Source organism: Solanum tuberosum, unplaced genomic scaffold, assembly GCF_000226075.1.
Source record: "Solanum tuberosum cultivar DM 1-3 516 R44 unplaced genomic scaffold, SolTub_3.0 scf00106, whole genome shotgun sequence".
Lineage (NCBI taxonomy): Eukaryota > Viridiplantae > Streptophyta > Magnoliopsida > Solanales > Solanaceae > Solanum > Solanum tuberosum.
Window position 1 is genome coordinate 628,605 of NW_006239032.1, and position 15,721 is coordinate 644,325.

General features: G+C 37.5%; 1 protein-coding gene across 2 annotated transcripts in view; it reads right to left on the reverse strand.

The window, feature by feature from the left end:
- The window catches only part of LOC102586283 (mediator of RNA polymerase II transcription subunit 23), an 80,202-nt gene that overhangs the window by 18,655 nt on the left and 45,826 nt on the right, over positions 1-15,721 (reverse strand). For both annotated transcript variants that reach the window (XM_006349402.2, XM_015309588.1), the window contains exons 17-18: positions 2,120-2,360; positions 1,251-2,025 (exon numbers count right to left, since the gene is read on the reverse strand). In XM_006349402.2, coding sequence (XP_006349464.1) covers positions 1,251-2,025; positions 2,120-2,360 — 1,016 coding nt within the window. The remainder of the gene's footprint in view (positions 1-1,250; positions 2,026-2,119; positions 2,361-15,721) is intronic.

Below are 15,721 nucleotides of genomic sequence, written 5' to 3' on the forward strand. Positions count from 1 at the left end.
ATATATTCTAATAGTTGTACATATCTATGTAATAGCTCTAAATATTTATGTAATTATGGTGTCAATTGTTTTCCATATGTAGGAGATATCAGGGGTTAATGTAGCATATTTTCAGAGATATTATAATTAGCAATAGCAGATATTTAGGGGTGTAAATAACAATTTTTTTACAGATGTAAATCAGAATTCTTTCTATTTAATGGAAGAACTCACCATTTGAGGGTACTCATTCGGCAAACTTGACAACTACAACCTTTATTGGTAAGAAATTTTAATAATTGTAAAAACTTGTGAACAAGACAAGATTAAAATGCCACTTCATTAAATTAATTATGCAAAATAAAAATATAACAAAATTATGTTTCTTTAATTAAGTGTATTACTCTTACATGAGTTTGTGCCCGGGCTTAGCACGGGCCTCATGCAACTAGTAATACCTATTAGTGGATAAATTTGGCTGGCTTTCTGGGAAAGAGAATGGGGTCGTGTAGTGAGTGAATTTTCGTGGACCAGAAAATAGGAAGGGGGCAGGGTGTCGTGGTCATGTGCTGACTTTTGTGCTCCTTATATCCCCCTTTCTCTGCCTAAACTCAACTCCTCAGAATGTTTCTACACCCAAGATGATGATGTTCTCTCGAACTTCCTGATATAGTGTTGGCACAAGCTTTTTAGAAGTATAGCAACCTAATTGGTTTGCCTCTAAATTTTTCCAACTACACAACAATTCTATTCACTCAACTCTTACAGCATCATGGGCAATCTTGATAGATTTTCAGCTGAAAACCCAGAAACTGGATTATTTACAAATGGACAGAGGATATGATTATCTTTGTTTCCTGACATTCTACTAGTAAGCAGATGGTTAGTTTGAATAACTTGAACATGTTTTCTCTGGTGAAAGCAGTAGGAGGATGAACAGGAGATCGAAGAGAATCAGCAAGGGGAAGGTTAGAGGAGGAAGTGGCATCTCATCAAGTTTTGCTACTCCTTTTCTTTTACTTTTTTATTTTTATAATCACAATTCTGTTATTAGAAACATTTTCCACTGGTTTCCGTTAACTCCAAGTAGTAAAAATGTCTGTATTGTTCTATTAAAGTCTACATATGTGTAAGTTAAATAATATGGAACTAAAACCGGTATAACACATTCTCATGATCAGCATACCAATCAATAGAGGTCAATCGATAGAGACAAAGGGAGTGGGCAAACAAACAAGTAAAGCTATCCCAGATTGGTTAAGAAAGCATACCAATGGCTGTTGAGGTATTATCCTGTGCAGCCCAGGTGGGGTCTAGTAGAGCATAGCTAACAGCTGATTCTAATTCACCCATAGACCTTTTAGCATCAGTAAGCCACCAACTTTCTTTTATTATGCGTGCAGCTTCAACATATAGCTGCACATGAAATTCTGGAGGAAGTTGTGCCAAAAGAAGACCGCATGCTTGGATTAACAAGCAAGACAGCTGCTGGCAAGTATAACCACTACGTGAAACAAAATTAGAAGTATTCATTCCTGAAACTGATGGAGTCGTCCTAGTTGCACCCAAAGAATCAGTACTTCCCCCTGAAGGAGAAGTAGGCAAAATAGAGCCTTGTCCAGAACTACCAGGAGCTCCATGCAGCCCATTGCTGGATTGGACAAGGGTTGGTTGTATGTGAACAACAATTTGAACTAGAGATGACACAATCTGTGATGGCGAAACAGGAAGAGAAAGTAATTCTATGACAGCTGTTTCAAGAGTAAGCTGGGTGGATGTCCCAGGGTCTTGCATCTGATAATAAGGTTTCTGCCCGTCAAAAGAATTAGTTGGCCCAGATTGTGATGTTGCTGGGATCTTTCCATGGGGAGCACGGGTAGAATTATTTGCAAAATCTCCCATCGCTGCACATTTGGAGCTATTATTTAAAGCAGGAATAACATGATTCACCAGTCCTAACAAAAGAGTAGCAAAGTAGTCCAATGGTGGGCACATGGCTGCATTTGATGAGTTGATATGTTGCGGGAATGACTCTGAAAATGGTATCTGCATAGAAAAAAAGAAAAAGAGAATGATTCAATAATTACTAAAAGAGAAGGGAAAACAAACTAGCAAGTTACGGAGCATCAACCACCATCACCTTTTTAATATCTAAGACATTCAGTATACGGAGTATTAGCTTTCCAGGAAGATGACCATAGAAATAAGAAAGTATATCACGAACAAACGTAAAGTTCAGAGGATAGTAATGAAGGAAGGGTGAATAAACTTGAAGAACTCTATCAGCCGCATCCATAGCGTCATTTTCAATGAGTCTATATATGATAAGGGGGATGATTGGAAGCAGGCGTGCAGCAATATCATCAAAAAATGTTGGATACCTGAAACCACAAGCAAATCAAGTATAAGTTGGAGTTTTAATAACAGGTTTCTTTTACAGTTTGAGCACCAATTAGAATTGTTAATTTCTATTTTCCTAGAAAAGAAATTGTAACCACTACTGTTGGCTGCTTTCTTTACTCATCTGATAATTTTAATACGAAAGATAACCTGCATATCTATGACTACTAGAAAAGGGGAAGTTCGTGCTCTGCACAGGCCCGAATCACCATTAGCTGAATTTCGTAGTTTCCGTTGCAGTATTTTATATTTTTTAAATACAGTGATATTTACATTTTTCGTCTCTACTAACTATATTAACAGTCAAACATTAGAAATCAAATGTCATTTATAATAAAAAGAACAAGAAATAATATAATCAAATGTATTAGTGCTTAGTTAAAATATGGGAGAATTTTGAGCAATAAAACAAATGGTTTTAATTTAAAGCATCATAGATATCTTCTAATCCCTCTGACTCATCACCACATAAGAAATTCACTTATTCCTAGAACGGTAAATATGTTCTAAATTACCCTTGATAAAATCGTACCCATTTAATATGGTTTTTTCATTATGTAAAAATTTACTTATCTAAATAAGGGTATTTTTAAAAAATGAAAATAATGTATTCTTGATTATGTAACAAAACATTTATTTTAGAAGTAAATATAAAAGTTAAAAATACCATATAATATGGGTCATAGAAAATATCTAATCTAAGTTAAAAACAATAAAATGAATTAAAGTTAATTAGTTAAAGCCTGAAGAAGAGCTAAACAAGTTGCTAGGTGTAATAAATAAGGGTTCATTTGGTAGCTGATTTGGAAGTGAGTTATGCAGGTATCAAATCTTGCATAACCAATACCATGTTTGGTAGCTAGTTATGAGGTAAGTTATTCATGTATAAAATTAAAACGGTGAGTGATTTGCAATTTAGAAACATGCATAAATAATACTCGTATAAGTTATAATAGAATCTAAGTATTATTTTATGCAAGTATACATAAATTATCTCGTTGTTTGGTCATCAAAAAATACATAAATTACCTTATAACTAATTCATGCTTTGCTAATACCGGTATAATTCTAATCAGCTACCAAACAACCTCTAATTATATTGATGATTTATTTTTGAAAATTTTTGATGATTTTGAATCAGCTCAAAAGTTATTAAGCCAATCATGTGACTTTATATTATCTAAAATGACCAAACTGCATAGATGTCAAAGCCTGCTTTGGCATCAAACTCGTCTTATAAGATAGTTATAATTTTGAAAATCAGATAGTTCCTTGAGAATATACCTTTAAACCCTTTTATCCTTTTGCAGGTGGACTATAAATACAAAAAACCCAATAAGAGAGATAATTATTAATGACAAAAACACTCATGTATCTTCAATCATTTTGAAAAACCAGGGTTCCTTGAGGACTCATTTTAACCCTGTTAATCCTTCACACTCTTCTACGATTAGCCTGCTAAATACAGAAGACCATGGAAGTGCATGAAGTTTGTACTCAGAAAACAGTATCATACGTGGATTGTAATTCTATGGATGACTTCAAACTTAGCTATCCTTGAAGTAAACTCTTTTCAATAAGAGATGTGTCCAGTTTTCCCTTGTAAGCAACTAAACATATCTGAAAAAGTAAGATTCTTAAAGTATGTGATTTTGGTGTGTACAGAAGCTATAGAGGCAAACCTAATTTGCAAAAATCTCAAGGGAGGATAGCTAAACGAACTGTACTACAAAAACTAGAAGCTTTATCAGTTGTTCATCTCATTGAATTAGAAGCAGTGGAAGAAATTGTATCCTGAGAAGTAGGTTTTCTGAAGAAGTCTTTCCGCATCTTATCAAATGCCCAAAGGGAGACGAATACATAAGATATGGACAGTCAGAGTCCTTATGTGTCCCATATGTGTCTGATGTATGTGAGATGACATGAATCTATGTACTACAAAAATTTACAATGTTTAATGAATTGACAGACGGACAGAGAACGTGTAATACCCTGAATCACGAACAAGTTTCAAATGATATAAAGATCAAGTTCAAGGCTACAAACATGTGTTACAGGATGTTTGGCGGAACCAGGGTCTAAACAAAAGGGGAAGACCGAACCACATTAAGTCCATTGTGAACACCCTTACCAACCATTACTGTGAGAGGGAGTTTCCATGGCTGGAACTTGTGACCCTTTGATCACACAACGACAACTTCTACAAAAACAGGATGTCAAATGAAAGTAAAACCAAGAAATCAAGTTGCTAGTACTAGTGTGGGCCTCCTACGACATGGACATATTAAGCTTTGTACTTCAGGAAGATAGAGGCAGAAAGTTCATAAAGATAAAGCAGTGGAAGGGGGTATTTTCCCATGCCGTAGAAGATGCAGAAAAAAGCTGTCAGTGAGCCAAGTGCAGGTAGGTTCTTATGCGACGTGTACCACGGCAGAAAGGGTTTTGCATACTTCTAATGGTGTTCTCATTTAGGTGCAAAAACTGCATTTTCATATTGTCTCACGTTTTTGGAAAACGAGCCACATAGTATACAGCTACTTGAGAAGATGAAATTAGGACTCAATAATCTACCAAGAAGATTTTAGCAAGACAAAGAAGGAAATAGACAAATTTTCATGAGTAAACTTGAATTTAGTCTTGAATATAGAAGCTGAGGCCTAGGATTTGAAGTTAGTTGTGTAAATAATCATGGGCGGCAAAGGGTTTGGGAACCATATTGTTGAATTCACATTTTTTATTATGTTTCCTTGCTAGAATATGGAAGGAACTATTATTGATGATTAGGAATAGCTTTGGTGGTAGAAATCAAGGGATTAGGTGAGCAGGGACCTAACCTTAGACTTGTTCTCCAAGGCATGCTATTGTAGAGAATATCAAAAGAAAATATAATTGGAAAGACCTTCTGCTAGCCCCAAGATCGTTAATTATGGTAGGAAGATTCCACTAAAGAAGAGGAAGCTATGAAAGGAGAAGGAAGAATTTAGATAGTAGAACTTTGTTATGGAAGAAGACTTTTTGAATTGGCATGAATTGCTTCGAATTGGATTTTTTTTTTGGGTTGACTACAAATGACTGCCACCCCTATTTATACTTGTGTAGGGATGCTCTAGATACATCTACCAGGAAAATCATGACAACTTAATCTTCTAACTATTTAACAAGAATCTGGAACTTCTAAACATATCTTTAAGATACGTATCCAAGACACTAAAATAGTTCATTCTAGAAGCTTTCTTAAAAATATGTTCAGAAGATGCAAGAAAGTTGTTGGATAGGTCAGAAGCTGCTGGAACTTCTCCGGAAAAAGAAAAGTAATTGGAACTTGGCAGCAAACTGATAGGAAGTGCTTGGATGAGTAGGGCCACCTCAACGAAGTAGGAACAGATCAGAACAATGCTGTAACGCTGGAAAAATAGTATTGTGCAGCCATAAACATTTTCCAGTAAACATTTGTGGGTTGGGGTCGGAAACAATAGGCGACCTAAGCAAAATAGAACAGACTTGAAAAATGCAAGAAAATCACCTCACATGTGAGTTTACTTGCTCGTCGGAACACTAGCTTCTGGCGGCATGTGCAGGGTCGACTGCCGAAAAGCTTACAGGGATTTGGTCGCCAACACTACCAGGACCCTGTTGGTTTTCGCACAGCACTGAAGGAAAATGAAGGAGTCACAAACAGCTTGTACTGTCATAAGGAATTGACACACGTGACTGTATTTTCTTTTTCTGGATGTTTCTCACCAAAGCTTTGATACTGTAAAGATATGACACCTGGGCCTAACTCAACTCCAAAAGCTAGCTCATGAGGGGAGATTTTTCCAAGTCCATATAAGGAGACCAAATTTCCATCCCTCTACCGATGTGGGACATCTTAACACTCCCCGCACGCCCAGACTTCAACTGGAGCATGAACACTTCTAAATGGGGGCCCAACATCGGTGAACAACAAATTGGGGATGGGTCTGGCACTGATACCATGTAAAGATATGGCATCTGGGCCTAACTCAACCCCAAAAGCTAGCTCATGAGGAGAGGTTTGTCTAAGTCCACATAAGGAAACCAAATTCTCATCCCTCTACCGATGTGGGACATCTTAACAGATACCATGTGAGAAATAACGGAGTAAAATATAATTGAATTGTATCATACATTACAATCTTTTTCCACATACGATTTAAGATCCTATTCCTATTTCTAGTTTGATAGGTGCTTAATCAACTTTATCTTAAAGATATAATCTAATCAGAATTAAGATAACTTAAGCATAAAGGCTAGTATCATAATTTAGTAATGGGGAATCCAAATCGGTCCAAATTAGTCCTTGTGAGAAATATTGGAGAAAAACATTATTGATTGTGTATCTTCATTATTACACAAACCCTAATTATAGACACTATAATACAATCTTTTACCAAGTAGGATTCTATATATACTATTCCTTTCTCTATTTGTTTTCCAAGTAGGATTGTATTTACTATTGTTGTGCTTATTCCTATTCTAACACTCCCCCTTATACAAGTCATAACTACCTAGCTTGTTACACATGTAATTAATACAACAATAAGTGAGGGACTTGGTGAAGATATCAGCAAATTGATCACTAGACTTGACAAATTTTGTAACAATACCCATCTTTTCTCTGACAAAGTGACAATCAAAATCAATGAGTTGAATCCTCTCATGAAACATTGGATTTGATGCAATATGAACGGTCGCTTGATTATCTCACACAAGTTTCATCTAACCGACTTCTCCAAATTTTAGTTCTATCAGCAATTGTTTGATCAAAACTAGCACACAAGTTGCTACAAGTCTACAACCATTACTCGATATTCTGCTTCTACACTAAATCGAGCAACCACACTTTGTTTCTTACTCTTCCACGACACCAAATTACCTCATTCTGAAACACAATATCCAGATGTAGAACGTCTATCACAGGGTGATCTAGCCCAATCAATGTTTCTATATCCAATGATATACTTAGGGCTTCGATCCTCGAAGAGTAGTCCTTTACCTAGACCTGACTTTATACATCGCAGAATAAAGACAACTGCATCTCAGTGACTATCACTGAGGAAAGTCATAAACTGACTTACAACACTTGCAAGAAAAGAGCTGTCAGGTCTAGTAACTCTGAGAATATTCAACTTTCCAACTAGTCGTTTATACCTTTTAGGATCACTAAATAGCTATCTCTATTTGGAAGGAGTTTTAACATTTTATTTTGTTTTTGTTTTTCACCCAGTGTCTGGTACCCATATTGGAGCCCGACTAAATTTGAATTCGCGTTGGAAAGTCCCATATGGGGGGTAATGGACTCCCTAACAAAGATGACTCCGTACCAGGGAGACTCGAACCTGAGACCTCTAGTTAAGGATGAAGGAGTACTTACCACTCCGCCATAACCCTTGTTGGTGAAGCAGTTTAACATTTGGATCCATAGAAGTGTCAATGGATCTACATCCCCTCATTCATGTCTCCTCGAGAATGTCTACATACTTGCGTTGAGAAATAACATGACCAAATCTAAGCAACCTCAATACCTAGAAATACTTCAGTCTGCTAAGGTCTTTAGTCTAGAAATGTTGAAATAGATATTGCTTCAAATTAGTGATACCATCTTGATCATTGCCGGTGATTGATATCATCAATGTGAACAACCAAATAAAACACAAATTTGGTGCAGAATGCCGATAAAACATAAGAGTGATCAGCTTCACTACCAGTCATGCCAAACTCTTGAATTACTGTATTTGAACTTCCCTAACAAGGCTCGAGGAGACTACTACTTCAGACCATACAGTAACCTACAGAATCGACATGCAAGTCTACTGGACTCACTTAAGCAACGAAACCAGGTGATTGCTCCATATAGACTTCTTCCCTATGATCACCATGCAAAAAAGCATTCTTAATGTCCAAGTGATGAAGAAACTAATGACGAATGACAACACAGATAGAAAAAGACGAACATATGCTATATTAGCCACGGAGAGAAGTGCCACTATAATCTAGCCCAAATATCTAAGTATACCCTTTAGCAACAAGGCGAGCCTTAAGCCAATCAACCTGACCGTTTGGACCAATTTTGACTTCATAAACCCAACGGAAACCAATAATAGGTTTACCTATAAGAAAGGAGAGAAGATCCTAAGTACCACTCGTATGTAAAGCAAACATCTTAACAATCATAGCCTACCTTAATCTAGAATGAGAAAGTGTTTCACATGTAGTCTTAGCGATAGAAATAGAGGACAAAGATGATACAAAGACATGACGGGGTGATGATAGACGATGATAACACAAGAAAGTATAATGTGGGTTAGCATTTTGAGTGGATCGTATACCTTTTTGAAGTGCAATCGGTTGGCCAGGAGAAGGCAAGTCCGCAGTAAGAGCAGGGTCCGGCATATGACATGAATCATCTGGGACAAATGTTGGACGCGAACGAAGATGATAAGTCAAGAGTAGTGGCACTACAACTGAATATATAGAAGTAACAATAGATTCCTCAAACGTTAGTACAAGTAACACCTGAGGTATGGATAAGACCATAGAGACATCAGGATGATCAAAATATGTATAGTAAGGTTGAGGAGATTCAATGAATGTGACCTCGGCGGACATAAGGTATCGACGAAGATCAGGTGAATAGCCAACAAGAAGTTAAAAGAAGAGTTATTTAAGTTCTACAGAAAGCTAAACAATGAGGAAGAAGATTGGAGGCCAGCACGAACTATCAACAACTGCCCCACCATTACAGAAAGAGAGAAAGCAGCTCTGCAGGAGAAGTTTGATGACCAAGAAGTGTATAATTGTCTCAAGTTGTGTGCAATTGACAAAGCCCCAGGCCCTGATGGAGTTGATAGACCATCAAAACATCTTCTATTCCTTTCCCTCCAAATATTCCAAAAAATTGTTGCAGGTATCATCTTCTAAGTTTGTTTGATGGTGCTGTCAACTTTCCAGTAACACCAACTCACAAAAGCTTATTTGATACCATGTGGCATGACCCAACTGAGTCCAAAAAGAAAGTAAAGCATGTTCCACAGATTTGTTGTAACAGTACAATGCAAAAAGAGGTGTCTATTGCTCTGTGCTCTATTCTGACATAAGTAGCATCCATTCACAATGGTGTGTTTCCTTTTATAGAGGTTGGCTTGAGTTAGGCATGCTTCATATAGTGCAGTCCAACAAATATTTTGTGATGCAGAAGAAGAGTAACTTAAGTATTTAAGATTGATTTAATCCTTTTTGAAGCCATTTCAGGTCTTCGCATTAATTGGAGAAAGAGTTGCATATATCCCATAAACCATGTGCCTAACATGGAGGAGCCAGCCATAATACTGGGAGGTGAAGTGGGAACGCTTCCCCCTATCTACTTGGGTATGCCCCTTGGAGCAAAGTCAAAGTCCAAAGGGATATGGGACTCAGTATTGGAAAAGTGTGAGAAAAAATTGACTAGGTGGAAGTCTCAATATTTATCTCTTAGGGAAAGACTCACTGTAACACCTCGGAAATTGGAAAGTCGAATTGAAATGTTGCAAAAAAATTTACTAAAGCAGTGATGTATGAGTCCTATTTATGAACTGTAGGAAGTCTTACGGGACGTAGGAAAGGAACCGTAAACATGGAGTTGAGATATTGGAAATTCAAGTTTCTGAAGTTAGACCCACGAGTAGCTAGGACGAGCCGTAGGAACTTTGACGGATCGTAGCTATAGAAGTCCCGACTGAGAATTTGATTAAGATGAAGATATCACTATGCTCAAGATGTTGCTTATGTAACAAGGAAGCTGAGACAGTAAATCACTTGTTCCTACACTGTAGTATCACAGATCAGCTATGGAAGATTTTCATCAATCTTAGGGGCATAGCATGGGCAATGCCGAGCAAGATTGCTGACACTCTTTTTAGTTGGGAGGAAGCTGGAGCTGCAGCTAGGAACAGAGGGAGATGGAGGATCATCCCTTCATGTATAAGGTGGACAATTTGGAAAGAAAGGATAGATGTTTTGAGGATAGGTGCAATTTAGTACAAAAGATTAAGCTAAATTGTATTTTGTTATTTTACTTTTAGTGTACTAAATTGCACCCTAGGATATAGAATCAATCCTAGATGTTTTAGATACCATTGAGGTTTGCTCAATTTTTGGCATACCTTGTATCTAATCTCACTCTGGTAAATATGGTTTTCCGTACTACCCAAGTACTGGCTTGAATACAAAATGTTACTTGATTCAAAAAAAAAAGAATCAGAATGATCTTTCATTAAGAAAACCCAAGTGCATCTTAAATAAGCATCAATGAAACTAATAAAATAACAAAATCCTAAGGTTGAACCGACTCTACCAGGACCCCAAATATCATAATGAACTAATGAAAAAATAGACACAGAACAACCCACAGTACTACGTGAAAATATAGCATGGGTGTATTTCCCAAGTTGATGTTGTTCACAATCTAATGTGGATAAACTAGCCAAACTATGCACCATCTTCTGTAGCTTCAATAGACTTGAACGTCCCAAACGTTTGTGAATCAGGTTTGGAGGATCTATAACGGATCTATACAGGGATCAAGCCCATTAACTTTGGGATGGAAGTCCTTTGAACCCAAGTTAAACTATCAACCAAAATTATACCTTTCTTTACTATTTTCATATACATTGTTAATTCAAACTCAACCACAAAAGTTAGCTAAAGAGGTAGGATTGTCGAAGACAATATAAGGAGATCAAGAAATCCAAATCCAACTGATATGGGAATCAACATACCTGCATGCCAAGAACGGGATATCTAGAGCGTGGACAACATAATATAGGGGTCAAACATCAAGTAAAACAATGAATTGGAAAGGATCTTGCTCTAATACCATGTTGAAATGTGTGAGTGTGGACAATATAATATAGGGGTCAAACATCGAGTAAAACAATGAATTGGAAAGGATCTTGTTCTAATACTCACTTGTGGTCTCAGAAAGTCTTTCAAGAAATTGGAGAAGTCAGTGGAGGATGGATTGCAACTGAGGAAGAAACAGAGCTAAAAAATCACATGAAGTGGGCAAGGATTCTGGTGGCCAGCGATGGTAGGAAAATACCCAAGGAGGTCTCCATAGAATGTAACGGAATTACTTACCACTTTCCGATATGGGTGGAGTGCAAACCCAGGTTTGAAATAGCACCGGAATTAGGTTATGGCACCAATGGAGAAGAAACAAGGCTGAATCCAGTACAATGTTTTACCCAGGGGATAATCCAAAGTGCAAGTTGTAATTCTGTACTAGAATCCCATCAATTAAGGGATTCTAGTCAGAAACATGTGGGCTGTAAGGGAAAGACAGCTGGAGAGGAAAGGTTTAATGAGACATGTGACTTGCGCATGACTCATTTAAATTTGAAATCAGATTTGGGTCTCTTGTCCAGGCCCAAGAGTACTATGCCCCAGAAAAGAAATATAAGCCCAGATAGAGCTGGACAACTGATCTTTAATAAAATACATGGAGAAAGCAGCCCAATGTGAAGAAATAGGGTCTTCTGGGAAGAAAAATTGAAGTAAGAGAAGAACAAAAGCATGCAGAAATATTAGATAACAACAATGGGGGAAGAGATGATAAAATTAGTGATAGTGAGGAACAGGGAAACATGCAACAAATTGTTCAACTGGGGGAGACAACTCTTATTAATTGCGATGCTTCTGGGTGTAGTAAAGAAGCAGAAGAGAGGGCAAATCACTAGGTACAAAGCAATATTCTTAGGCTCAGTCAAGAATTTGGAGCTGCTTTCGAAGGATGCATAGAGGAAGCCAATGTGCTATTCCTAAAAATTGACCAGAAGAGGAATAAAGAAGAGAATTCTGTTTTGATTTTGACAGAAAAGGGGGAAAAACAGGGAGTTCCTAAGGAACTGAGGAACTTATTTTTCGATGTTAAATTCAAAGAAGGGGAGCCAAGGACTGAATCAAAAAGCAGGGGGAGGAAACTAATCACCCAATTATAATGAAGCTCAATATCCTATCATGGAATGTGAGGGGACTTAACATGGAGGATAAGAGAAATTTGGTGAGGAGCAGATTACAACAAGGGGCAGCAGATATTATAGTTTTGGTGGAGACAAAATTAAAGGGAGCAGTAAGAGATCATATTCAACAGTTAGGGGGTAATAGATGGATGGGGGGAATTTGGATGGAGGCATTAGGTAGTAAAGGGGGTATAATTATTATGTGGGATAAAAGGTCTTGGAAGGGGGAGATGGTGGAGAGTGGAAATCAGATGATCACTTGCAAGTTGAGTGGCATTAATGTAGATCTCACTTGGTTTCTTACAGCAGTATATGCTTCATGTGATAGAAATGAAAGGAATGAGTTATGGGAAGAATTAGGTGCAATGAAGAGCTTTTGTGAAGGACCTTGGGTGGTTTGTGGCGATTTCAACACTACCAGATTTCCTTCAGAAAAGACAAATTGTACCAGACTTTCAGGTTCAATGACAGACTTCTCTAGCTGTATCAATGAACTAGAGCTAGTAGACCCCCTTTATTTGGGGGATCTTACACTTGGAGAGGAGGGTCAAATCATAGAAATGCATCAAGGATTGACAGATTCATGTATTCGTTTCCTTGGGACGAATTGTTTAATCAAATCAGACAGAGTTCCTTGCCTAGTCTAGGTTCTGACCATAACCCAATTTTGTTGTCATGTGGGGATGAGCTCTTCAAGAGATCATATTTCAAGTTTGAAAAATGGTGGTTGAATGTGGAGGGGTTCAAATCCAAAGTACAAGACTGGTGGAATTCTTTTAATGTGACAGGAAGAGCAGACTTTAAGTTAGCAACAAAATTGAGTCTTTTGAAAGTAAAACTCAAAGAATGGAGCAAGGAGACTAAAGGTAACTGGAGGGCTAGAAAGGATCAACTTCTAGAGCAAATTGGAAGTTTGGAAATCATACAAGAGGCCAGACCTCTTACTGATGATGAGTTAATGATGAAAGCACAATGGGCCATGGAGTATGAAGAAACGGCTAGAAATGAAGAAATCCATTGGAGACAAAGATTCAGAATTTAGTGGATCAAAGAGGGTGACAAGAACACAAAGTATTTCCACAGAATGGCCACTGCGCGTAAGAGAATCAACACTATAGATTCTTTGATGATTGATGGGGTAATGTCCTCGGATTCTATGGAGATTAAGAGGTCCATTGTGGATTTCTATCAAAATCTTTACAAAGAATCTGAAAGTTGGCGTCCAGATTTGAATATTTTTGATGTTCAAACTATTACTATGGAGGAGCAACAATGGCTTACAAGAAGGTTTGAAGAGGAAGAGGTGTTAGAAGGGATCAAAATGTGTGAAGGCACCTGGTCCGGATGGTTACACAATGATTTTTTTTCAAACTTTCTGGCAAACTATAAAGGAGGACTTAAATGTTAACCTTCCACAATTTCCACACTCATCAGAAATTTGAAAAAAGTTTTAATGCTACATTTGTAGCTTTGATTCCAAAGAAGGTGGGGGCAAATGATTTGAGAGATTTTAGACCAATTAGTTTGATCACAGGGGTGTACAAAATCATAGCCAAGGTTCTAGCAGAAAGATTGAAGAGGGTGATAAGCAAGCTTGTGAACAAACACCAGATGGACTTCGTTAAAGGCAGACAGATAATGGATGCCGCTTTAATTGCTAGTGAGTGTATTGACACTAGAATTAGAGGAGATGTACCGGGGGTTATGTGCAAGTTGGATATTGAGAAAGCTTATGACCATTTAATTGGAAGTTCCTGAGCAACACTCTTAGACAAATGGGGTTGGGAAATAGATGGCTCGGTTGGATAGACTTTTGTATTAAAACCACCAGGTTCTCCATCCTTGTTAATGGAGAACCCGTAGGTTTTTTTCCAGCAGAAAGAGGACTTAGACAGGGGGACCCTCTATCTCCGTTCCTTTTTATTATAGCTATGGAGGGATTTGACAGTTTAATGAGAAAAGCGCTGCAAAATAATTGGATCAGAGGCTTCAATATAAGAAACAGGGCAAATGAGAGTATGGAGTTGACACATTTATTGTATGCTGACAATACAATAGTGTTTTGTGAAGCAAACCAGGAACAATTATGCTATTTAAGAGTGATTCTGGTAGTTTTTGAGGCTTGTTCTGGACTTAAGGTTAACTGGAGAAAAAGCAGTATCCTTCCTTTAAAAGAAGTTCAACTAGAAAACATCTTGAGGTGCAAGGTAGAGAAGCTACCAACAGTCCATCTAGGCATGCCATTAGAGGCACACCATAAAGCCATTACTATTTGGGATGAAATTATTGAGAAGATGGAGAGGAAGTTGGCATTTTGGAAGTCTCAATACCTTTCATTGGGAGGTAGAGTCACTTTAATAAACTTTGTGCTAGATTCCTTACCAACTTATGTGATGTCCCTTTTCCCTATACCTGGTGAGGTGGTCAAAATTCTAGATGCTTTGAGAAGGAATTTCCTTTGGCAAGGAAATAAAATTGAGAGCAGTTTCAATTTAGTAAAATGGGCAGAAGTTCAGCAGTTTCAATTTAGTAAAATGGGCAGAAGTTCAGCAGTTTCAATTTAGTAAAATGGGCAGAAGTTCAGCAGTTTCAATTTAGTAAAATGGGCAGAAGTTCAGCAGTTTCAATTTAGTAAAATGGGCAGAAGTTCAGCAGTTTCAATTTAGTAAAATGGGCAGAAGTTCAGCAGTTTCAATTTAGTAAAATGGGCAGAAGTTCAGCAGTTTCAATTTAGTAAAATGGGCAGAAGTTCAGCAGTTTCAATTTAGTAAAATGGGCAGAAGTTCAGCAGTTTCAATTTAGTAAAATGGGCAGAAGTTCAGCAGTTTCAATTTAGTAAAATGGGCAGAAGTTCAGCAGTTTCAATTTAGTAAAATGGGCAGAAGTTCAGCAGTTTCAATTTAGTAAAATGGGCAGAAGTTCAGCAGTTTCAATTTAGTAAAATGGGCAGAAGTTCAGCAGTTTCAATTTAGTAAAATGGGCAGAAGTTCAGCAGTTTCAATTTAGTAAAATGGGCAGAAGTTCAGCAGTTTCAATTTAGTAAAATGGGCAGAAGTTCAACAAGGGAGGAATTATGGGGGTCTGGGAGTAAGGAAGCTCATGTTACATAACAAAAGTCTGCTAAGCAAGTGGCTATGGAGGTACAACCAAGAGGAGCATGCACTATGGAAAGAGGTTATACAACACAAATTCAGCCAAGAAGGGGAATGGTGTTCAGATGAAGTAACAACCACTTATGGAGTGGGAGTTTGGAGGACTATCAGAAGCTTTTGGCCGACTCTAGAAGTTAATACAAAAGTTAAAGTTGGGAGGGGGGATAAGGT